The sequence below is a fragment of the Sus scrofa genome, chromosome 10 (genome assembly GCF_000003025.6).
Source record: "Sus scrofa isolate TJ Tabasco breed Duroc chromosome 10, Sscrofa11.1, whole genome shotgun sequence".
In the NCBI taxonomy this organism is placed as follows: Eukaryota; Metazoa; Chordata; class Mammalia; order Artiodactyla; family Suidae; genus Sus; species Sus scrofa.
This window is the reverse complement of record NC_010452.4, coordinates 25368003-25393448: the sequence shown is the minus strand read 5'-3', so window position 1 is coordinate 25393448 and position 25446 is coordinate 25368003. Positions and strand designations below refer to the sequence as shown.

The window sequence follows — 25446 nt, the reverse complement described above, 5'->3', positions numbered from 1 at the left end:
ATAAAAAATCTTCTTGTAACTGTCAAGAGGTTGATTGGAAGGTAAAAATGAGTGGAACTACAAGTATAATGAATTAAAGACACAATCCCCAAAATCAATTATCTTGTCTTCCCATTTGGTTGATCTTGAAAATCTGATTTATTATTATTATTGTTTTGCACAATTGCTTTGTATCTAAAATATATTTGTGTGGAAGCAAAGCCCTTCTCCCCCAGAAACCCCACACTCTCTCCAATGCTAATATAAAAATTACGCAGACATAATTTTGAACTGGGAGTACTAATTTATTGAAAATAAATTTTGTCTTGGCTGAAAGAGATCTGAAGAACAGTACCGAACACTTCTGAATATTAACAAGTTATGTTCCTTTTAGCAATTTTAGAAAATATCCAAAAGAGACAAGTCTGGGTGGGAGCTTATAGCAATAATTTTCCTTATTTATAATAAATGATGAATAATCTCATAAAATAATTTGAAGCATCAAAAAATGTTCAGCTATCACTTCAGCAAGCATTTCTGAGTGCCTAATTTGTAAAGGAATTGTTCATAACGCTTGGGTCATATTATGAACACAGCAGATAAAATTCCTGCCCTGATAGAGACGTTTATTAGCTTGAAGATCTTTAGTAGGAGAAAGACAGGAAATTCACTCTGTCAGTGTCTCTAGATGAGGCACCCATCTGTTGGAATACAAGTGAATACTTGGAAAGGAGATAAACCAGGCAGGGAGAAGGGAGCTTTTGTGACTACAGCATAGACACGGTCTCCAGTTGATAATGTGTTAGTTATATGGAGAGGCACATAATAGCAGATTTAATCATAATCCTAAAAGATTATATATAAAAAGGGAGATATGAAGATGATTCTACAAATCTTAAGAAACAAAAATTTTATGAATAACTTTCTATGTATTACCAACTGTTATAAAAATGGAGTAAACAGTAGCTTCTTGATTTTCATGGACTACAATACTAACTGGACATTATTTTCTCTTACTGCAGGCAAATATTCTTGGCAAGGCTGCTGGCAGCTCTAGAGTAACTATGTAACTGGTCTGGGATGTTCTATTTCCAAAGTGCTAAGAGGTATTTTCTTTTTCTAAACTTGATTCAAATACCCTTCAGTGAAACATTCAGGCCAGAAAGAGGGCATTTTGGCTCATATGAGGTATGTGGCCTCCCTGTTCATAAAAGGAGACTCTGTTACTAATATAACAGAAAGTAGGGAATGGGTCATGAGCAGTCATATGCAGTATCTTTGCAATTGGCAAGTTGGTATGTGAAGATATGTAAAATCAGGAGGCAAGGAGTGAGTTAATCAAATGGCATATGGAGCACTGGCTACTAATCCAGAAGGAAAAAACTGTACATTCTTATATCAAATGACATCAAAGGAAGCACTGGATATGTAGAGAGACCTTTACTTTGTATCCAGGGTAAGATGGCAAATGTGTCACCATCACTATGATGATGGATCTGGGTAGCAATCCTGGCACTCAGGGTTGGGGGTGGGGCGGCGGGGCTTGATCAGCAGCTTGATTCCAGTCAGTCTTATCAGAGAATGGTCTACTTACCATGTGAATCTAGCTGAAAAACCCAGATGTTGTTCTCAGCAGCTGTGACTTTCTCCCCACAGTTGACAGTGCCAAAGAGGTGTTTTTTTATAATCCTATAGTTTTTACAATAGGCATGTCAAATTGCAAGGTGCAGTAAGAGCCAAAGAGTCCATGGAAATGCACTGAGTTTCATCAAAGGGAAGACAGCCAGAGTAGAGAACATCTTTGTGTTTTGCTCAGTGACAGGAGCAGCCACATCTGTTTTAGGGTCTGCATAATGGCACTGAGGCTGAATAATCACTGTCTGCCAAACCAGCAATGAACCAAGCCCATTTTCTTTTTTTTTTTTTTTGTCTTTTTGCCTTTTCTAGGGCCACTCCTGCAGCATATGGAGGTTCCCAGGCTAGGGGTCCAATTGGAGCTGAAGCTGCCAGCCTACACCAGAGCCACAGCAACACAGGATCCGAGCCGCATCTGGGACCTACACCACAGCTCATGGCAACGCCGGATCCTTAACCCACTGAGCAAGGCCAGGGATTGAACCCGCAACCTCATGGTTCCTAGTTGGATTTGTTAACCACTGAGCCACGATGGAACTCCCAGGCCCAGTTAAAGTACTTATAGGTTGAAGGTCCTACTGAACCAGCAGCTTTGCTTCAGGCAGCGAGGTGGGGGACATATTTCTTCTCTAAGGGACAGCTACTACTATTTCATGTATGGCTGAGATACTGCTTTGACCAGGGAAGCCTTTTATTTGTCAGAACTAGGTGTGGCACACAACATAAGCATTCTCAGTCTACCAGCCACTTGAAAAGCACCACTTAGATGAAAAGGAGATAAGGAAATTTAGCTTAGCTAGAGCCTGGAGAAAAAAGGAAATTCTTACTATGTGAAGATTACCCAGCACATGTAATATGAGTTATCTAACAGGGCATGACTCCATCCAATAGGGTTCCCATAGTACCTTGAAAGAAATTCTGTGTGAATTCTCTGATATACTCTGAGTTGCCTTTTGGGCAAAATTCTTCCTATATTCATATTTATGTGGTTTCTCTCCCGTGTGAATTTTTTGATGTCAAATGGGTTGGGCTCTTAGAAGGATTTCCCATGTTATATCAATATGGTTTTTCTCCTCCCTGAATTCTCTGGCATACATTTAGAGTTGATTTCTTAGGCAATTTTCCATATTCATTCCATTCATAAGATTCTTCCCCACTGTGAGTTCTCTGATGTATTCTAAGGTTTGATTTTTGGCCAAATGTTTTTCCACATTTATAACACTGAAAGGGTTTCTCTCCTGTATGAATTCTCTGGTGATCACTCAGGATTGCCTTCCGGACAAATTTTTTTCCACATTCATTACATTTAAATGGTTTCTCTCCAGTGTGAATTCTCTGATGAACCCTGAGGGTTGATGTCCGGGCAAAAGTTTTCCCACAGTCATTACATTTAAACGGTTTCTCTCCCGTGTGAGTTTTCTGATGTTGAATGAGATGGTCTTTCCGCCAGAAGGATTTTTCACATTCTTTACACTGATACGTTTTCTCACCACTATGAGTTCTCTGATGTATTCTGAGGTTTGACTTCTGGCCAAAAGTTTTCCCACATTCGTTACATTGAAAGGATTTCTCCCCTGTGTGAATTCTATGATGATCTCTGAGGGTTGACTTTTGAACAAAAGTTTTCCCACATTCACAACATTCATAGGGTTTCTCTCCTGTGTGAATTCTTTGATGTCCCCTGAGGGTTGACTTCTGGACAAATGTTTTCCCACAGTCATTACATTTATAGGGCTTCTCTGCTGTGTGAATTCTTTGATGTGTACTGAGGTGTGACTTCTGGGAAAAAGTTTTTCCACATTCATTACATTCAAATGGTTTCTCTCCAGTGTGAGTTCTCTGATGCTGAATGAGATGTCCTTTTTGACAGAAGGATTTTCCACATTCATTACATTTATAGGGTTTTACTTCAGCATGAATTCTCTGGTGTACTTTGTGGGCTGTTATCGGGCAGGACTTCCTATTTTCATGATATTCAAAAGGTTTATCCTCAGTTTGTTTTCTGACATTACATACCAGTGGATTCTCTCCTGTGACAGTTCTCTGTGGTTGAGTGAGGTATGATTTCCTGCTGAAATTATTCCCATTTGTAATACATTCATGATGCTTCACAGTCATGTTAAATTTAGTGTATTCCTTGACAACTGACTTCTTACAGAAGGATTTCCCACACTGGGTAAGATGAGAGTATTTCTCCCCTGTTCCAGTTCTTTCATAGTCAAGGAGAATTGTCTTATCATAGTTTTTCCTAAATTCATTATCTTTACAGGAGTGTTCTGTATGAGTACTCTTATACTTAACACAGGCAGCCTCACCATAGAAGCCTTTTCCAATTTCATTAAATTCAAAAGATTGCTTCAATGTTTGACACTTTTGATGCTTAGGAAGATTTTCCTTATAACTGAGGGTTCCCCTATTTGTATTATATTCATGAAATTTCTCTCCAGTATGAGTTCTCTCAAACTTAATTCTGAAAGACAAATCTTCACATACATTACAACAATCTGTCTTTTTAGTTGAATATTTTCTATTATTAATGATCAATTGAGAAACATTTTGGAAATTCACTCCCCATGAGTCATATTTACAGGGCATTTTTGTTGAAGAAACAGGAGTTACGTGCTGAATAAATGATTTTCTCAAAACTTCCTTTTCCTCTCTAGGCAGTGGTTTACTATGGATAAGTATTACTTGCTGCAATTGTTTGTCTTTGATTTTCTTGTTCCTCTTGATTAGATTATCATCTCTGTAATCTTCTAAACCAGAAAAAATGAAAACACTGTTTGAATTTTACATTTATTATGGGTGGGGCTTATAAACAAAGCCTATGTTGCATTTCATTTTTGGTTTCTCAAGATTAATTTGTGTGTGTATGTGTGTGTTTGTGAGACAGAGAGAGAGGGGGAAAGAGAATTTATACATTCATCCTCCTTTAAAAAAATATTAAAATATTTTTGAAAAAGACACATGCATCCCTATGTACACAGCAGCACTACTCACAATAGCCAAGACATGGAAACAACCTAAATGTCCATCAACAAATGAATGGATTAAGAAGATGTGGTACATACATACAATGGAATATTACTCAGCCATAAAAAATAAAAAAGACAAACTAATGCCATTTGCAGTGACATGGATGGATCTAGAGACCCTCATACTAAGTGAAGTAGCCAGAAAGAAAAATACCATATGATCTCACTTATTTGTGGAATCTAAAATGTGGAACAGATGATCCTATCTAAAAATAACAAACAAAAAACAGAAACAGAAAGAGATCACGGGCAAGAAGAGCAGACTTGGGCTTCCCGGGGTGGGGAGGGTGGGGGGAGGAAGAGAGTGGGTTGAATGGGCATTTTAGGGGTTTTGGGGATGCTGTTATATTTGGAATGGATGAGCAATGGGTTCCTACTGTACAGCACACACACAGGGAAATGTGTGTGACTGGGTCATTTTGCTGTACAACGGAACTTGAGGAAACACTGTGAATCAATTATACTTTAATAATACTAAAAAGAAAAATAAATATTAAAATAGCAAAAATGAGAGAGGAAAATGGTTATAAATACATATCTGTATTTGGGTTGTGATAAGTTGGCTCTTCCTACCTGGGTGTAGAAGTGAGAGAAATTCGACTTTCATGGGAGTGATTATTTTAGAGAGCCAGAAAACCAGGTATGGAATACAACATGGACTTATAAACTTAAGTAGAGTAACATGATAAATTAGGAGATAATGAGCACTAATGAGTTATACCCCACAGGGGAATGGTTTGGTTTGAGGAAGTAAATTACAGTAGAGGTCCAACATTATCTAGGCTCTATTGATAGAATATTCAAGACTCTTCATACTTCCAAATTGGTATCATTTCTTATTTCCATTCAGTCCTTCAAAATCTAATTAAATTGACACCCACCAAACTCCTCAGGATTAAATGGGGAAGTTTATAGTTCAAGATCTAACCTACTGCAGTTATGAGTCACAGAAATATAAACAAGTGTAATACTGATGAGAGAAAAATTGATTCTGCCAATTAAATTAGATTCACCACTCAATTCCAGCTGTGATTTATTCCATCTATCAAAACTGGAGGAGTTCCTGTTGTGGCACAGTGGTTAACGAATCCGACTAGGAACCATGAGGTTGCGGGTTTGGTCCCTGCCCTTGCTCAGTGGGTTAACGATCGATCCGGCGTTGCCGTGAGCTGTGGTGTAGGTTGCAGCTCGGATCCCACGTTGCTGTGGCTCTGGCGTAGGCCGGTGGCTACAGCTCCGATTCGACCCCTAGCCTGGGAACCTAGCCTGGGAACCTCCATATGCCGCGGGAGCGGCCCAAGAAATAGCAAAAGACAAAAAAAAAAACAAAACAAAACTGGAGATAAGTGAACCCGATTACCTCACTGTAAATTTTCACATTTCAGTTTGATATGAGTGCAGTTTTTTTTTGTTTGTTTTGTTTTTGTCTTTTGTCATTTTAGGGCCGCACCAGCAGCTTATGGAGGGTCCCAGGCCAGGGGTCTAATCGGAGCTATTGCTGCCAGCCTACACCAGAGCCACAGCCATGCCAGATCTGAGCTGCATCTGCAACCTACACCACAGCTCATGGCAACGCCAGATCCTTAACCCACTGAGCAAGGTCAGGGATCGAACCCACAACCTCATGGTTCTAGTCAGATTTGTTTCCACTGCACCACGACAGGAACGCCTAATGTGTCAAGTTTATCAATCATTGTCTTTTGGCTGGTGCTTTTTGTGGCTTTGGGACCTGTGAAAAAAGTCTTGAAACAGGAAGGAGTTTACTGCTAAACTGACCTTCTGGAGTCAGTTTAGCAACTGTAGCTCCCATTTGACCCCTAGCCTGGGATCCATATGCAGCAGGTGTGGCCCAAAAAAGACAAAAAAGAAGATGGAGGAAGAGAAGGAGGACAAGGAGAAAGAAGAAGAAAGGAGAAGGAAGAAGGAAGAAGGGAGGAGGAGGAGGAGGAGAAACTACCCCACAGAATCCTGCCTATAACTGCTCAGTAACTCACCTTTATGGTTCTGGTTTGAGAATTCCTCCTCCAAGAACCAAGGTTCTTCTCCTTGCTCCAACTTGAAGATCACCTCTGGTTTGAAAATGCAGTTCCCTGTAAAGAAGCAAGAGTTGAGTACTTAGGCCAAGATGATGAGCTTTTCAATCTCGAGAAGTGGAAAAACCTTCAGTAACAGCATCATGAAGGTCCTCATCTGAATTTATCACTGGCAGTTGACAACACAAACGCTTTCTATTCCTATTCCTCAGCAGGGCTTGGCTACATTATACTCTTTTTTTTTTTTTTTTGTCCTTTTGTCTTTTTAGGGCCATGCCCATGGCATGTGGAGATGCCAAGGCTAGGGGTCTAATTGGAGCTGTATAGCCTCCGGCCTATGCCGCGGCCACAGCAATGTGGGATCCACGCTGTGTCTGTGACCTACACCACAGCTCATGGCAACACCGGATCCTTAACCCACTAAGCAAGGCCAGGGATCGAACCTGTAACCTCATGGGTCCTAGTTGGATTCGTTTCCACTGCACCACAATGGGAACTCCACATTATACTCTTGAATGGAAAGGCTAAGTAACATTAAAATTGAAACTATTCGGACTTCCTGGTGTGGCTCAGTGGAAACGAATCCGACTAGTATCCATGAGGATGTGGGTTTGATCCCTGGCTTTGCTCAGTGGGTTGGGGATCCGGTGTTGCTGTGAACTGTGGTGTATGTCACAGAAGCAGCTCGGATCCAGTGTTTCTGTGGCTGTGGTGCAGGTCAGCAGCTGTAGCTCCAAACTGACCCCTAGCCTGGGAACTTCTGCCTGCTGTGGGTGTGGCCCTAAAAAGCAAAAAGCAAAAAAAAAAAAAAACAACTAAAGTATTCATGTGTCCCGGTGCATAAAAAGGAAATGCCTTCCATATGGAGTTATGAGGGTAAGTTATGTTTATATGCTCACCCACTGAGACTAGGTTGTTGTAGTTCTCTAGCATCACATCTCTGTACAGGGTCTTCTGAATAGGACCCATCTGTTGCCACTCCTCCTGAGTGAATTCGACAGTCACGTCCTTGAATGACACTGATGCCTGTAAGGGTACATTTCTGTTTAATCTGAAGAGTTTAGAATTGGGTCACACAGAAAGTACACATGAAAACATTTCTTCTGCTCAAAGAGCTTAAAACAAATGAAAATAAAGGACGCCCACTTTGGATCTAATGTTAGCTTCTACTTTGGAGGTGCTCAATTAGTAAAGATGTTAATAATTTGTATGTATTTATGAGTTATATACTTGTACCATCAATAAGTATATTAATAAACATTTTGTTAAAAAAATTTTTTTTTTGGTCTTTTATCTTTTTAAGGCTGCACCCACGGTGGTTCCCAGGCTAGGGGTCTAATCAGAGCTATAGCTGCCGGCCTGCGCCATAGCCACAGCAATGCCAGACCCGAGCCTTATCTGCAACCTCCACTGCAGCTCATGGCAATGCCAGATCTTTAACCCACTGAATGAGGCCAGGGATTGAACCTGCAACCTCATGGCTCCTAGTCGGATTTGTTTCCACTGCGCCACAATGGGAACTCCTTAAATTTATTTTTTAGCAAATACACATAACTACTTCTACAATTTTTAGCCCGTACCCCAATATACCTACCACATGTGCTAGGATAGGAGTCAGCAAATTATGACCTTTGGCTGAATCCAGCTTGCCACTTTTTTAAATAAAAGTTTTATTGGGGAGTTCCCGTCGTGGCGCAGTGGTTAACGAATCCGACTAGGAACCATGAGGTTGCGGGTTCGGTCCCTGCCCTTGCTCAGTGGGTTAACGATCCGGCGTTGCCGTGAGCTGTGGTGTAGGTTGCAGACGCGGCTCGGATCCCGCGTTGCTGTGGCTCTGGCGTAGGCCAGTGGCTACAGCTCTGATTCAACCCCTAGCCTGGGAACCTCCATATGCCGTGGGAGCGGCCCAAGAAATAGCAACAACAACAACAACAAAAGACAAAAAGACAAAAAATAAATAAATAAAAAAAATAAATAAAAGAACAAAAGCTTTAAAAAAAAAAAAAGTTTTATTGGAACACAGCCACCTCCCCCAATCATTTTGTATGTTGCTTTTATGCTAAGATAAACAGAGCTTAGTATCAAAACTGAAAATATTTACTACCTGACCCATTACAGAAAAAAATTTGCCAATCTCTGGACAAATGAATCCATTTAAAGGCAAGATTGACAAGAGTTAGTTCCTGCTATGGTACAGTGGGTTAGGGATTCAGTGTTGCCACAACTGTGGCATATAGGTCTCAGTTGCAGCTTGGATTTGATACCTGGCTCAGGAACTTCTATATGCTGCAGGTGTGGCTTAAAAAGAAAAAAGAAAAAAAAAAAAAAAAGGGAAAGATTGACAGCAGAAAAATAATAAGGAAAATGCAATTTATAGAGAGGGATGTGTGAAAATTTAAAGGAAAAGGATAGAAAAAAGATACATAATCACTACAAAAATATTGTAGTTATATTAACATGAAAAACAGATCTGAATGTAAGAATGATAAAACCAAATGAATAATAATATATTATGATAAAGTTATTCTTTCAGAGTTTCCGTGTGGCTCAGTGGTAAACGAATCTGACTAGCATCCATGAGGTTGCAGGTTCAATCCCTGGCCTTGCTCAGTGAGTTAAGGATCCAGCATTGCCATGAGCTGTGGTGTAGGCCACAGACATGGTTCGGATCCTGCGTTGCTGTGGCTGTGGTGTAGGCTGGCAGCTGTAGCTCCAATTGGACTCCTAGCCTGGGAACTTCCATATACTGCAGGTGCAGCCCTAAAAAGACAAAAAGACAAAAAAAAAAAAAAAAAAAAAAAAGAGTTTATGGGAATTTCTTGGTGGCTCAGCTGGTTAAGGATTCAGTGCTGTCACTGCTGTGGCACAGGTTGCTGTTGTCGTGTGGGTTTGATCCCTGGCCTGGGAAATTCTGCTCGAGTTCTGGGAACAGCCAAAAAAAAAAAAAAATAAAATAAGTTTAAGCTATGAGACTTTTGGAAGAAATCTTTATGACCTTGGATTTGACAATACTTCCCTAGATATTACACCACAGCACAAGAAACTAAAGAAAACAATCAACTGGTCTTAATCAAAATTAAAAACTTTTGTGTATCAACGGATACTATCAAGACAGTGCAGTGACAACCCACAGAATGGGAGGAAATATTCACGAATTATATATGTAATAAATATCTAGCAGTCAGAATATATGAAGAACACTTACAACTGAACACAAAAAGACATTCTGATTTAAAAATGGGCAAAGCACTTGCATAGACCATTTCTCCAAATGGTCAACAAGCCATGAAGAGATGCTCAATACTATTGTTAGGGAAATGCAAATCAAAACCTAAAACCCGAATGAGATTCACATGCACTAAGATGGGCATAACTAAAAAAACAAAAAGGTAAATAACAAATGGTGGGGACAATGTGGAAAAATTGGAACCTAACACAGTCCTGGTGGGAATATAAAATGGTGCACTTGTTGTGGAAACCAGTTTGGCAGTTTCTAAATAAGCTAAGAGTAGTGTTACCTTATAACCCAGAAATTCCACTCTTGGATTCATTCCATAAGAAATTAAAAAGGGCATTCCACACAAAAACGTGTGTGCGCGTGCATGTGTGTATCTGTCTTCAACAATTTTACAGTTGATAATTCCCTCCATTATATCTTTTTATATTTAAAAAATTTCTCAAAATACCACTAGTAAAAATCAAGGAACTTGGCTGACTCTGGACAAAATGTGTCCAAAGGCAAATAATGAAACGGAAAAATATCTCACACAGGTCAAAAAAAAGGGGTACATTCTACAGTATTTAAAAAGCCTTTAAAATTAGCAAAAAAGAAGACTGATTCACCAAAAAAAAAAGACTTAAAAAATATGAAATTATGCACAATCTCAGCTTTCATACATGTCTACACATGGGTCACCATTCTGCCCTCCTGTCAGAAAAACTAGTCATATGGACTCTTTACCTTAACCCTTTCATGTCTTTCCCGTTATGCTAGCACTTCTACATTAAAAACAAAACTGCTTTTATTATATGAATTCCTTCCCCATGTCATACGTTAGAACTCACGACAAAATCAAACCCTTAAGGGTGGCATCCAAGGACTTCTAGGGTTAGGTGGGGGCTTTTGTCCAACTCAAAATTAATACATTGCAGTCCTAACCCCCAGTACCTCACAAGGTAACTGTATTTGGAGACAGGAATTTTATTTGACATATAATGAGGTCATTAAGGTAGGCCATAATCTGGTTTGTCTGGTGCCATTCTAAGAAGAGGAATTTTTTTTTTTTTTTTGGTCTTTTTAGGGCTGCATCTGCAGCATATGGAGATTCCCAGGCTAGGGGTCTAATCGGAGCTGCAGCTGCTGGCCTACACCACAGCCACAGCAATGTGGGATCTGAGCTGCATCTGCAACCTATACCACAGCTCACGGCGAAGCCGGATCCTTAACCCACTGAATAAGGCCAGAGATTGAATTTATGTCCTCACGGATGCTAGTCAGATGCATTTCCGCTGAGCCACGACAGGAACACCAGGGAGTAAATTTGGACACAGATATGTATGGAGGGAAGATTGCATGAAGACGGCCATCTATAAGCCAAGGAAAGGGGCCTGGATCTTATTCTTCTACAGCTCTCAGAAAGAACCAAGACTTTCTGTACCCCGATCTCAGACTTTTGGCCTCCAGACCACAAGAAAAGAAATTTGTGTTGTGTAAAGCCATCCATGGGGTGCTTTATCACGGCAGCAGTAACAAACTTAAATGCCTAGTCTGGTCCCAGCATTTTCTCCATCTTTCTTTGCATTCCCTAGGAATAATAGGGAAATTCCAAAGTGTAATAGGCAAAGATTTTTACTGGGCCTTGGATCCCTTGTTCAGTCCACTTTATGTCATTTTCTCAGAATCTAGTAACCTCCCCATATTTGGCAACGACTAAAATTCTACCCCTTCTTCAGGACTGACACAATCCTTTTCAACTGTCCACCTTGGATCAACTGAGCCTACACCACCGATCTGGCCTTTCTTTGATGAACTGCTTCAATGCAACTGATTAACCGATCTGCTAATTCCTTTAATCTTGACCTCTCATGTTGGAAGAAATCTTCACATTATTCCTCATATCTCCAGTGTTTTTATCTCCTCCAAGGGGGACTATTTGTCCACAAAAAGTTTGGTCCTTCTTTTTTTTTTTTTTTTTTTTTTTTTTTTGTCTTTTTGCTATTTCTTGGGCCGCTCCTGCGACATATGGAGGTTCCCACACCAGGGGTCCAATCGGAGCTGTAGCCACCGGCCTACACCAGAGCCACAGCGATCCGAGCCGCATCTGCGACCTATACCACAGCTCGTGGCAACGCCGGATCGTTAATCCACTGAGCAAGGGCGGGGACAGAACCCGCAACCTCATGGTTCCTAGTCGGATTCGTTAACCACTGCACCACAATGGGAACTCCCAAGTTTGGTCCTTCTTACAAGCACACAGAGAGTTTAGAGTTGATCTGGTCTTAAAGGTGAAAAGGCTAAATGACAACATAGTAGAGGGAGCACAATACAGAGGGAAAGTCCGGAAACCATCCTCTTGGAGGGCTTGTTCAGAAGAACAGGCCTATTTGTCACAAGTAAAACAAGTGTGCACAGGTGTGTAACAGGTGATAATAATGGAATGGGCTCTATATTGTGAGAAATGCAGTGGTGCTCTGAAAAAGTGTAAATCCATATTATTTTGGTGGCCCACTTCCACAGAGGAGATATCCTTTTATTCAGAACAGAATTTAATGAGCAATCTCATCTAGGGAAGCTGAGGGCCTATGAAGATGGACCCATGGTAGTTCCAGATCCTGAAGCTAATGGTCTAACCAGAAAGACTAACACATACCAGATAATTTTCCACCAATGTATGAAGTATGGACAGGTGAAAGACATGGGGGCTGTGCAAATTCAGAAGAGGGATGGAAATTAGCCCAGTGGGAGACAAGAGGAAAGAAAAAAGCATTGTTTTCCTGGATGGGGCAACCAAAGCTGCTTCATGACAGGTCAAAAGTAAAGAGCCAGACCTCTTATCCATTGGAACGGCTACTATCAGAAAAACAGAAAATAGCAAGTGTTGACAAGGATCTGGAGCAACTGGAATCTTTGCGCATTGCTGGTGAAAATGCAAAATGGTGCAGCCACTATTGAAAACAGTATGGCAGTTCCTTCCGAAATTAAATATAAAACTGTTGCATGATCCAGCAATATATCCACCAGAATTAAAGGCAGAGTCTTGAAGAGATTCTGTACAGCTATGTTCATAGCAGCATTATTCATAAGAGCCAAAAAGGCAAAGCAACCTCAACGTCCAACCTCATGGATAAACAAAATGTGGTATATTCGTGCAATGTAATATTATTCAGCCTTGAAAAGGAAGGAAATTCTGATAAATGATTCATCATGGGTGAACTTTGAGAGCTTTATGTTAAATGACATAAAACAGTCACAAAAAGACAAATACTATGTGATTCCACCTATATGAATAGTGAAATTCATAGAAATAGTATGGTGGTTACAATGGGCAGACAGGAGGGGGGCGTGGGAGGTGTTTTTTTTTTTTTTTTTTTTTTTTTTGTCTTTTTGCCATTTCTTGGGCTGCTTCCAAGGCATATGGGGGTTCCCAGGCTGGGGGTCCAATCGGAGCTGTAGCCACTGGCCTACGCCACAGCCACAGCAATGTAGGATCTGAGCCACGTCTGCAACCTACACCACAGCTCACGGTAACGCTGGATCCTTAACCCACTGAGCAAGGCCAGGGATCGAACCCACAACCTTATGGTTCCTAGTTGGATTCGTTAACCACTGAGCCACAACGGGAACTCCTGGGAGGTGATTTTTAATGGATATAGAGCTTTAGTTTTGCAAGATGAAAAGAGTTCTGGAAACCAGTTGCACAACATTATGACGGTACTTAACACCACTGAACTGTACAATTAAAAAATGGCTAAGGTGGTAAGTTTTACATAATCTCTATTTTACCATAATTAAAGATAAAACTAAAAAAAAAAAAAAAAAAAAAAAAAAAAGAAAGAGCCAGTCCACTTAGCTGCACAGGCTGCTGTAACAAGATACTATAGACCATGTGCCTTAAACAATAGTAATTTATTTCCTCACAGTTCTAGAGGCTGGAAGTCTGAGATCAGGGTATCAACATGGCTGGGTTCTGGTAAGGTTCTTTTCCTGGCTTACAGATGCCACCTTCTCACTGTGTCTTCACATGGCCTTTCCCTGGGGCTTATATTCGAAGTCTCTCTCTCATCCTCTTCTTATAAGACCACTAAGCCTGTTGGATTAGGATCCCACCCATATGACCACATATAACCTTCACTACCCCCTAAAGGCCCTACTTCCAAATACCATCATGTTGGGGGTTAGGGCTGTGACACATGAATTTAAGGGGGACCCAAACCAATCCATAACACCAAGTGAATGAAATAAAGACTTGGTTCTAAAACTCAATCAGAAGAAGACAATGAGAATGTGCTATGAGGCAGAGTCAGGACCAATAGGATGTGTTTAAGAAACTAAAAGATTTGGTTTTGCTTTAGAATGAAGTTATGCACTGAATTTTTTAAATGTCATATTTCCCCCTAGATCATAAATACTACACTAAGAAAATATAAAGAAAAGGATCTGTATTGGTTAAGCTATAACTATAGCATGTCACCTCCTTGCAATATCTTGGCTAGGCAATAAAAGTTGTCAAAAAAGTCTGAGCAGCAATAAAGTAAAAAGATGAAAGGAAAACTGAAATGTCTCCAAGGCCTGAATGTTATCTTGAGAAACTGGGAACTTCATTGTTTAGAGATGAGAGGCCACTGAGGTGACTTACAAATGGATGAGACATTACCTCATTAGAAATTAGATGAACGACCCATGCGGGAGATGACCCCGAGTAGTTGAAAAAGAGGTGGGACAGATTATTAAAGAAGCCATTCCAGGAGTTCCTGTTGAGGTGCAGCGGAAATGAATCCAACTAGTATCCATGAGGCACAGGTTCCATCCCTGGCCTCGCTCAGTGGGTTGAGGATCCGGCGTTGCCATGAGCTGCAGTGTAGGTCGGCAGCTGTAGCTCTGATTCAATCCCTAGCCTGGTTTTAACTTCCATATGCTGTGAGTGTGGTTGTAAAAAGAAAAAAGAAAGAAGGAAAGAAAAAGCTCTATTCCACCAGTTCAGTTGAGAGAACAATAGGAGGAATAAAGTAGAGGAATGCATTTAAGATACATTAAATGGAGCTCCTGTCATGGCTCAGTGGGTAACGAACCCAACAAGTATCCATGAAGACGTAAGTTCAATCCCTGGCCTCGCTTAGTGGGTTAAGGATCTGGCGTTGCCTCGAGCTGTGGTGTATGTGGCAGACTCGGCTCAGATCCCACATTGCTGTGGCTGTGGCTGGCGGCTACAGCTTGAATTCAGCCCCTAGCCTGGGAATCTCCATGTGCTGCGGGTGCAGCCCTAAAAACACAAAAAGAAAAAAAATAAAAATAAAAAAATACATATTAAGTTGAACCATATAAAATTGTTATCTTCGACCTACACAAACAGGAAAAGTACCCAGACATGCTTAGAGACCAATGTGGCAAGAGTTGAGAGTTTGAGCATGCAGGCAAGAGCAGTTATAAGGATGCATCCCATTTTTGTGGCTTGAGTGCCTGGCTGAATGCAGGTGTATTATACATAAGGAAAGTTGATGATGATTAGTTTGGGAAGGGCTTTAAATGTTAACTTTTCTTTTGAATTACTTGTGCTAGAGACCCCTTTTAGATGCCTACAGAGAAATGGTGAGTCAACTTTGTCCAGTATGGTAGTCACATGTGACTATTTAAAACTTATATTATAAATTTGGGGAGTTCTCACTGGGAGTCTGGGGTTAATAGATGCAGACTATTGCATCTGGAGTGGATAAATAATGAGATTCTACTGTATAGCACGGGGAGCTATATCCAGTCACTTGTGATGGAACATGATGGAGAATAATGTGAGAAAAAGAATATATATATATATGACTGGGTCGCTCTGCTGTATAGTAGAAATTGACAGAACACTGTAAATCAACTATAGTGGAAAAAATAAAAATAAGAAAATAAATAAATTTAAAAAAATTTAGGGCATTCTCATTATGGCTCAGCAGTAACGAACCTAACTAGTATCCAAGAGGATGTGGGTTCAATCCCTGGCCTTGCTCAGTGGGTTAAGGATCCGATGTTGCTGTGAACTGTGGTGTTTCTGTGGCTGTGGCATAGGTCAGCTCCAATGTGATCCCTCGCCTGGGAACTTCCATATGCTGGGGATGCACCCCTAAAAAGAAAAAAGAAATTTAGTTCCTCAGCCACACTAGCCATATTTCCCGTGCTCAAGAGGCACGTGTAGCTGGTGGTCACCATTTTGGACAGTGCAGACAGACTATTTCCATCATCACAAAAGGTGTCACTGGTCAGGGTGGGCTGCAGAGCCTCATTTGGGAGAACTAGTAAATACGTTATTATTAAAACCAGAAATGGGATGAAGTGAATCAAGAAGACTCGTTAGAAGAACAGTGAGAAGGAATGGAAACTTGTGGATGAGACATGTGAAAGGCCAAGAAAAGGAAGGTGACTCCGTGAAACAAACAAGAGGCAGGACAGTGGCAGAGGAGGGTGTAACACACACTAAAGCAGGAGACCTTCCAGAGGTACAGAGAAGGGGACAGTCAGGCACTGCAGACAGGTCCAGTGACATAAGGAACAGGCAAGGCGCATTGGACTTGACTGTAATTAGGTCCCTGGTGCGTGCAGATCACAGGCACAGAGACACCCAGGCTTTGTGCAGTAAACTGATGTATGAACAGAAAGTGTGGTAACATTTGCCAAAGAAGAGGACTGTCTGCTGAAGCACTTTTTTTTTCCTTTTCTTTTTAGGGCTGCACCTGTGGCATATGGAAGTTCCCAGGTTAGGGGTCAAATCGGAGCTGCAGCTGCCGGCCTACACCACAGCCACAGCCACTCGGGGTCCAAGCCGTGTCTGCAATCTATACCACAGCTCACGGCAATGCCAGATCCTCAACCCACTAGGCGAGTCCAGGGATCGAACCCGCATCCTCATGGATACTAGCTGGGCTCCTTACCGCTGAGTCACAATGGGAACTTCCATAAACTACTTCTTTATGACAGGTATTTGAGAGAAATATTTATGGAGAGCAGTTTTTTTTTAAATTTCTTTTTTTTTTAATATACTGATTTTTTTTTTCCATTATAGCTGGTTTACAGTGTTCTGTCAATTTTCTCCTGTACAGTATGGTGACCCAGTTACATGCATACCTTCTTTTTTCTCACATTATCATGCTCCGTCATAAGTGACTAGACATAGTTCCCGGTGCTACACAGCAGGAGAGCTGTTTTAAAGACATGAACATACAGGCCATTCATGCTGAGCTCTAATTAGTCTAAGCACTATGCCTGGATTCAGCAGGATGATCAGAAAAATATCTACCTCAACTTCCGTTTTAGTTACCTGAATGCCTGTGTTAACAAATGCCCTGCTTTGCCAATATGCCCTCTATTTCCAGGGGAATTTTTTTGGGGTTGTCCCTGGAAAGATGTACACCATCACCTCCAGGAAAACCAACAAAGACATTTCTCCTGACTCTGATGACTTTAGAAGGTTTGGTTTAAGCCTCTCAGCAACGCAAATCTTTAAACAAATATTGTTTGATGCTCTGCTGCGGCTATGAAAAAAGTCGGAAGAAACTTGCACCTGTACTTTGGAAAATCTGTGACACTTGGGGACCTGTATCTAGTCACGTGCTAACTCTGCTGTGCTATTCCTCTACTTTTGTATTATCCTCCCCGAATAATTCTGACCCACTTCTATAACTCCGTTATAGATTCATTAACCACCTATAAAAACCATTATTAAAAAAGATGTCAATGAACGACTCACCTGAGATATGTTCATTTTCTGCTGCTCTTGGGAGAATGCAGAGAACTGTGAAGACCAAGCTGGCAGCAGGGAGAAGGAGGCAGGAAAGATCTGGTGAGCTTCTGCCTCCACTTGTCTAAAAAAACTCGCATCACACCAGTTGGGGAACAGGTCTCTCTGTGGAAAAATGTTCTGTTGATCACCGAGAATGGGCAGGAAGCACCACATAGAGACAGCCCTCTGAGTATGTACATCTCCGAATGATCACATGGCTGTAGCCTTGCTGTTTTTCACTGGGTGACAGTACATTATTTTCCTATTGATTTCCAAAAATGTATGTCCCCTCTGACTAGTTAAAAAAAGTTAAAACAGAAGATTAATATTAATATCCTATTAATATTATTGACATCTTGAGTTAGAAAATCAACAGAAAACTGAACACGGGAGTTCCTGTCGTGGTGCAGCAGAAACGAATCCGACCATGAGGATGCAGTTTCGATCCCTGGCCTTGCTCATTGGGTTAAGGATCCGGTGTTGCCGTGAGCTGTGGTGTAGGTCGCAGATGCGGCTTGGATCCTGCATTGCTGTGGCTGTGGCATAGGCTGGTGACTACAGCTCTGATTAGACCCCTAGCCTGGGAACTTCCATATGCCACGGGTTTGGCCCTAAAAGGACAAAAGACCAAAAAAACCCAAACAAACAAACAAACAAAAAAACTGTGAACATAAAGATGCTTAATGACAAAATATTTTAAAATCTTTTTTTTCTAACTTTTTACCATTTCTCAAAAAGACTTTTGATCAAACACTTTCAGTGACTTACCTGTGACAGAATGAACAGCACTGTGCTTTGGTCCTAGCTTTGTCCTGGGGACCAGGGGACATACAGCTCAAGCTCAATATATATATATTTTTGTCTTTTGCCTTTTCTAGGGCCACTTCTTGTGGCATATGGAGGTTCCCAGGCTAGGGGTCGAATCAGAGCTGTAGCTGCCAGCCTACACCACAGCCACAGCAACGCGGGATCCGAGCCGTGTCTGCAACCTACACCACAGCTCATGGCAACGCTGGATCCTTAACCCACTGAGTGAGGCCAAGGATCAAACCTGCAACCTCATGGTTCCTAGTAGGATTCGTTAACCACTGAGCCACGACGGGAACTCCTCAATATTTTGTTTTAAGGTTTTAAGAGTCAAACAGAAATCCATCCCTATATTATCATTTTGTGGTTCTAAATGTTCAGGACAAAGGAGGCCTCAGCACATCTCTAGATGCCACATGGGATGAACATGGTGTGAGAGTGGTTCAGAATCTGGAAAGAGTGAGGGAAGAATGAATAAAGTAGGGGGTTATTTAAAGGACTGAAGATAGAACTTCCTTGACTCTGGCTGTGGCTCTACCTGTGCCGTCTTATCAGTCACCCATCCCTTTTGCCCCTGCTCACCACCTTCTGCAAACTGATTCACAGTTTCCACGGTCACACAGTCTGTGATGGTTTTTAGATGTGGTGACATCACCAAGTTTGGCTCTCTCTAGGTAAGATGATTAAGAACTACCTCTGGTGGAGCAAATCACAACCTGCTCCTTTTGGGGTTTTTCTGCATCAGTTCTGAAGCTCTGATGAGGGCGGGTTCTGTGGGAAGGGCTATTCTTCCAGGTGGGATTCCTGTCCCCAGGGCTCCCTCCTTCCTGCCACGAATGAGCTGCTTTGTTGCAGAGGTGATGAGACTTAAGCCTAGGAAACAAATTCACTTTAGTGGAGACTTTCAAATAGAGCAGGGTTTCTTGGCTTCAGTGCTAATGATACTGTGGGCTCGATAACTCTTTGTTGTGGGGGTCTATACTGTGCATTGTAGGATGTCAAGCTGCATTTCTGGCTTATACCCACCAGGTGCCAATCGTGACAACCCCAAAGATTGTTTCCTGACATTTCCAAAGGTCCTCTGGGATGCCAAATCACCCTGGTTGGGAACCACCAGTGCAGGGCCTTAGACCCAATCCTCTTGGAATTCATGAGAACTGTTCTATCCATTACTGTAGCCACCAGCCACATCCCACTATTGAACACTTGAAATGTGGCTATTGCCACATGCTGAAATAACCTTTTTTAAAAATTTATTTTATTTTTTGTCTGTTTTGCCATTTCTCGGGCCGCTCCAGCAGTATATGGAGGTTCCCAGGCTAGGGGTCGAATCGGAGCTGTAGCTGCCAGCCTACACCACAGCCACAGCAACGCGGGATCTGAGCCGTGTCTGCAACCTACACCACAGCTCACGGCAACGCTGGATCGTTAACCCACTGAGCAAGGGCAGGGATCAAACCCGCAACCTCATGGTTCCTAGTCGGATTCGTTAACCACTGTGCCATGACGGGAACTCCTGAAATAACCTTTTTTTAAAATGCAAGTTCCCAGGCGAGGGGTCAAATCAGAGCAGCAGTTGCCGGCCTATGCCACAGCCACGGCAATGCCAGATCCCAGACACATCAGTGACCTACACCACAGCTCACAGCAACGCAGGATTCTTTGACCCACTGAGTGAGGCCAGGGATCAAACCTGCATCCTCATGGATACGAGCCGGGTTCTTAACCCACTGAGCCACGATGAGAATTCCTGAAATAACATTTATTTATTTATTTATTTCTGGTCTTTTGTCTTTTTAAGCCGCACCTGAGGCATATGGAGGTTCCCAGGCTAGGGGTCGAATCAGAGCTGTAGCTGCCGGCCTATGCCAGAGACACAGCAATGTCAGAACTGAGCTGTATCTGTGACCTACACCACAGCTCACGGCAGTGCCGGATCCTTAATCCACTGAGAGAGGCCAGGGATCGAACCCACAACCTCATGGTTCTTAGTTGGATTCATTTCTGTGCGCCACGATGGGAACTCCAGTAATATTTTCGATATACATTTTTGAGGTAGACACAATATATTCTTAAAATTAATTTCATGTGTTTTAGTTTTTAATGTGGCTACTAGAACATTTAAGATTATATACGTGGCACGCGTCTTTCTATTGGACAGCACTGCACTAGAACATCAGACTGTGCATTCTGAAAACAGAAGACAGCATGGACAGTGCAGAAGCTGCTCGGAGCCTTAGTCTTAACCCAGAGGCTCTGGAGACAGACAGGCCAGAAATCCCAGAATAAACATACCTGTTACAGAGTGAGATTTAGTTCGCACTGACTTTACAATCACAGTCCTGGGGATCTGGGGGCAAGTCACTCTGCTAGTGGTGTGATGGTTGCAATGCTGGGTTTTGGGTAAGCAGGGTCTTAGGAATAGCTTGAATCTGGGACTAAAGCGTATCTTTTTTTTACATCCTAGCTTCCTCACTTTTGTGACTTTGGGTCTCACCCCTCTGAGCCCATTTTCTTTCTCTCTTTTCTTTTCAGGGCCACACCTGCAGCATATGGAAGTTCCCAGGCTAGGGACTGAAACAAAGCCTCCGCTGCCAGCCTATGCCACAGCGGCATTTGTGACCTATGGGGCAGCTCATGGCATCACCTGGAGGCTCTGAGGGAGGGATCAAACCCACATTCTCACAGGTGCTAGTCGGGTTCCTAACCCACTGAGTCACAACAGGAACTCCTCATTTTCTTTTTTAAAATTTTTTTGTCTTTTGTCTTTTTTTAGGGCCGCACCCATGCAGCATATGGAGGTTCCCAGGCTAGGGGTCTAATCAGAGCTGTAGTTGCTGGCCTACACCACAACCAGAGCAACACCAGCTCCAAGTCACTGACTGTGACCTACACCACAGCTCATGGCAACGTGAGATCCTTAACCCACTGACTGAGGCCAGGGATCGAACATGCAGCCTTATGGTTCCTAGTCGGATTGATTGTTTCTGCTGCGCCAGGACAGGAACTCCTCTCATTTTCTTTTTTAATGATATGTTTATACCTATAAATAGAGTGGTTGTGAGGATTAAATACTGAATGAAAAGAACAAACTGTGTCCTAAATATGAATCAACATTATTGGTTGGCTTATTAAGTACTACTTACAGTGCTTATTACCTAGTACTTGGCTAAACGCATTACGGTGATGACTTTTCTCTGAACAATGCCACTAAGCAGTTACTAACAACCTTATTTTTAGATGAGAAAGCTGACTTACGCCAAAGTGACAGAGGCGGCATTTCCTCGCTTCTTCTGGCTGCTAAGCTGGGGAGCTCAACACAGACCCAGGGCCTGGGCGCGCTCTGTGGCAGGTTCACAACCAGTATTATAAATGCGCATTCCCTTCCGGCCGTTGGCAAGGGCTTTTCCCAGGTCCGACTGCGGTCGGCTCCCACACCCCCGCCCGCGCCGAGCATCTCTGACTGGCATCAGCTCCACCTGCGCCCCTGAAGCCCGATCCCATGCGCCTTCCCCAGGTCTACCTCCTGGCCGGGATAGAGGACAGGCGGAGGGAGTCCAGCCGTGGCGCAGGAGGGGTTCCCGGGACTTGCTATTACCTGGCCGTGGGCACAAACCTACCCTTCCTGCCTGGACGCCCAGACCTGAAACCTCCTCACCTGAGTGCGAACCCTCCGCTCCCGCAAGACGGCAGACAGCGGAAGCAGGAAAGTAGGGCTGACTGCACAAGCGCAGGGATGCCCATTCCCAGAATGCGGCGCGACCACCGGTGCGGCTCAAGACTACATTTCCCATGAACACCGCAAGTGCTTGCAAATATGGGTCTGGGGGCGGGGGGCGCGGGCGATTTAGGGAGCAGTAAGACGTTATCAACGGTCTGTACTCATAAGTGGATCCCAGATTCTACCAAAGCTCCAGAGGTTATGGGTTAAACTCTGATATTACTGCAAATTCAGTGTGTGATCCTCCATCGATGATCCTCTTCGGAGAAAACAAGCCATTTGGGAACAATTGGGGAAATTTGTCTGTAGACAGGATATTAGAAACTTTAAGGGAAGTTATCGTTACGTTTGTTGTTATAAAATTGGGATTAGGTAGGTAAATTTACTTTTTTAAAGAAATGCGTATTAAAGTACTTAACCATTGTATTATATATTTGTAATAAAATAACTAGAAAAGGCAAATATAGACAACGTTAAAAATATCTACCTCTAGAAACAAGCAGTGGAATAGGATTCTTAGAGGTTTCGGGCACGAGTCAACATAGAAACAGGACATGATTGGCTAGGAGGTCCGAGATTTTCCTCAAAGGCAGGTCCTATTTTCTAGGTTAAAGTAAGCTAGCTAAATAGTGTCATTATTAGTTCTCTTAGCGATAAATTTTTGGTTAATAAAATCAGTCCAAATTACTGAGGAAATCAAAGTAGACGCGTAAAATATTTACTTTGTCTACAATGGTCAAATTAATTAAACTTCATTTTTTTCTTAAACGTAGTATTGATGTACCTGTTTAAAAAAAAATTAAGCTAGTTAAAGCTGAGTGGGAGGATTTTGATTGGTCTATATTAAGTTTCCTTGACAATGGTATGTCCCATAAGTGCAGGCTGACTAAGGTTTAGATTTTCAATGTGGGCCCCCATTTTGTGCATCCTGATAGACAATTAACTTTATCATGTATATATACAATTTTTGTAAATGAAACTAAAATCTAACAAATACTAGGAAATGGCGCCTATGATTAATATGAAAGAATGGTGTCTAATCCTCAGAATTTATTTCTGAGAAAGAAAGAAAAAGGAATACCTGAAAATACACATAACTCAAATAAGGAAATGATTATCATGCAAACTATGCATGTCCTAGCAATGGATTTGCTTAAAATTTGTGTGCACACTTCTGAAATTAGAACTAAATTAGAAACCTCAGTTTATTCTTACATAAACACACATACACACTTTTCTTGGTTGATATTTTGTAACACTGATTATTTTATATGGCAACGGGAAAAAGCATAAGTTTCGATCAGCGAGAAAAAAGGACTAATGTTATCAGCAAGTTAGGGCAATTTTATGAATCCAGGTGTGTTTTTTTCTTTGACATTTATGTATTTTCTTTAACATTTATATATATATTTTTTGTCAAACCTAAAGGAACAATTCCAACTTTCATACCAATAAAAACATTTGGTAATGATTAGAAAAGAATAAAAAATGCATAGCAATGTGTCCATATTAACATGTATGCTACTGCTAAAATATTTAATAACTGATGGTTGTGCAATAAAAGTTCAAGTCCAGGAAGAAGAAAAAGTGAGGATGTAGTGTGTAGCAGAACTGGCTTCAATTCAGTGGAAAAAACATTCAGTAACCTCATTAGAACAAAGTAAGGCCATATCCACAGCATTCATATTATAATAAATAATTTTCACAGGGGTTCAAGCTATAGGTGCTTAAAAACAAATTTCTGAATTTCTTAAGTTCTTAATATGTAGCTCTTTCAGATTGGCTTTTTAAACTTACTAATAGGCATTTAAGTTTCTCCATGGTTTTTCATGGCTTAATAGCTCATTTCTTTTTGGTACTGAATAATATTCTATTGTCTGAATGTACCCCAGTTTATATACCCATTCATCTACTGAGGATCATCTTGGTTATTTCCAAGCTTTGGATATTATGAATAAAGCTGCTATAAACATCCCTGTGCAAATTTTTGTATGGACATACATTTTTCAGCTCCTTTGGGTAAATACTAAGGTGCATGATTGCTGGGTCATATGGCATGATTATACCTAGTTGTGTAAGAAATTGCCAAACTAACTTCCAAGTGGCTGAACCATTTTGCATTCTCACCACCAGGGAATGAGAACTCCTGTTGCTGCCCACCCTGGTTGGCATTTGTTGTTGTCAGTGTTTTGGATTTTGGTCATTTTCATAGGTGTGTAGTGGTATTTCACTGTACTAGTTTGCAGTTCCCTAATGACATATGATGTTGAGTATCTTTTGATATCCTTATATTCTTTGGTGAGGTGTCTATTCAGATCTTTTGTCCATGTTTACTTGGGTTCTTCTTATTGTTGAGCTTTAAATGTTCTTTACACATTTTGGATAAGTCCTTTATCAGATATGTCTCTGGCTCATATTTTCTCCTAGACCATGGCTTGTGTTCTCATCTTCTTGCCAGTTGGTGCTTTTTGCAGAGCAGAAACTTTTTATTTTAATGAAGTCCAGCTTATTAATCATTTCTTGCATGGATCGTATCTTTGGCGTTATATCTAAAAAACTATTACCAAACCTGAGATCATCTAGATTTTCTCCCATGTTATCTCCTAGGAGTTTTATAGTTTTGTACTTTACATTTAGGTTTACAATTTATTTTAAGTTAATATTTGTAAAGGTTATAATGTCCAGATAGATTTTTTGTTTTTGGTCTTTTTGCCTTTTCATGGTCTGTTCTCATGGCATATGGAGGTTCCCAGGCTAGGGGTCGAATCAGAGCTGTAGCTGCCAGCCTACACCAGAGCCACAGCAACTCGGGATCCGAGCGCATCTGCTACCTACACCACAGCTCACGGCTATGCTGATCCTTAACCCACTGAGCAAAGCAAGGGATCGAACCCTCGACCTCATTGTTCCTAGTCGGATTCGTAAACCACTGAGCTATGACAGGAACTCCCAGATAGATTTTTTTTTGCATTGTACATTCACTTGTTTCAGCATCATTTATTGAAAAATTTGTCATTTCTCCATTATGTTACCTTTGCTCCTTTGTCAAAGATTAGTTGACTAATCTAATTTGTGTTGGTCATTTTGAGCTCTCTCTTCTGTTCCACTGATCTTTTAGTCTATTCTTTCACCACCACCACATTATCTTGATTACCATAACTTTAAGTCTTAAAGTTTGGTAACATTAGTCTTCTGACTTCATTCTTCTCTTCCAACATTGTAATAGCTAGTCTGGGTCTTTTGACTTTTTATAAACTTTA

The 25446-nt window shown here is 41.5% G+C and overlaps 1 protein-coding gene across 2 annotated transcripts; it reads right to left on the bottom strand.

Moving 5' to 3' along the window:
* On the bottom strand, positions 264 to 22213 carry ZNF510 (zinc finger protein 510). Of its 2 annotated transcripts, XM_021064574.1 has the most exons (5): positions 22124 to 22213; positions 17626 to 17781; positions 7582 to 7708; positions 6644 to 6739; positions 264 to 4370 (listed from the first exon to the last, which is right to left on the bottom strand). In XM_021064574.1, the coding sequence occupies exons 2-5, from the start codon at positions 17638 to 17640 to the stop codon at positions 2671 to 2673; spliced, it is 1938 nt and encodes a 645-aa protein (XP_020920233.1). In that variant the 5' UTR covers positions 17641 to 17781; positions 22124 to 22213; the 3' UTR covers positions 264 to 2670. The 2 variants fall into 2 exon arrangements, with proteins under 2 accessions (XP_020920233.1, XP_013835834.2); XM_013980380.2 differs by lacking the exon at positions 22124 to 22213 and having other exon boundaries at positions 17626 to 18116.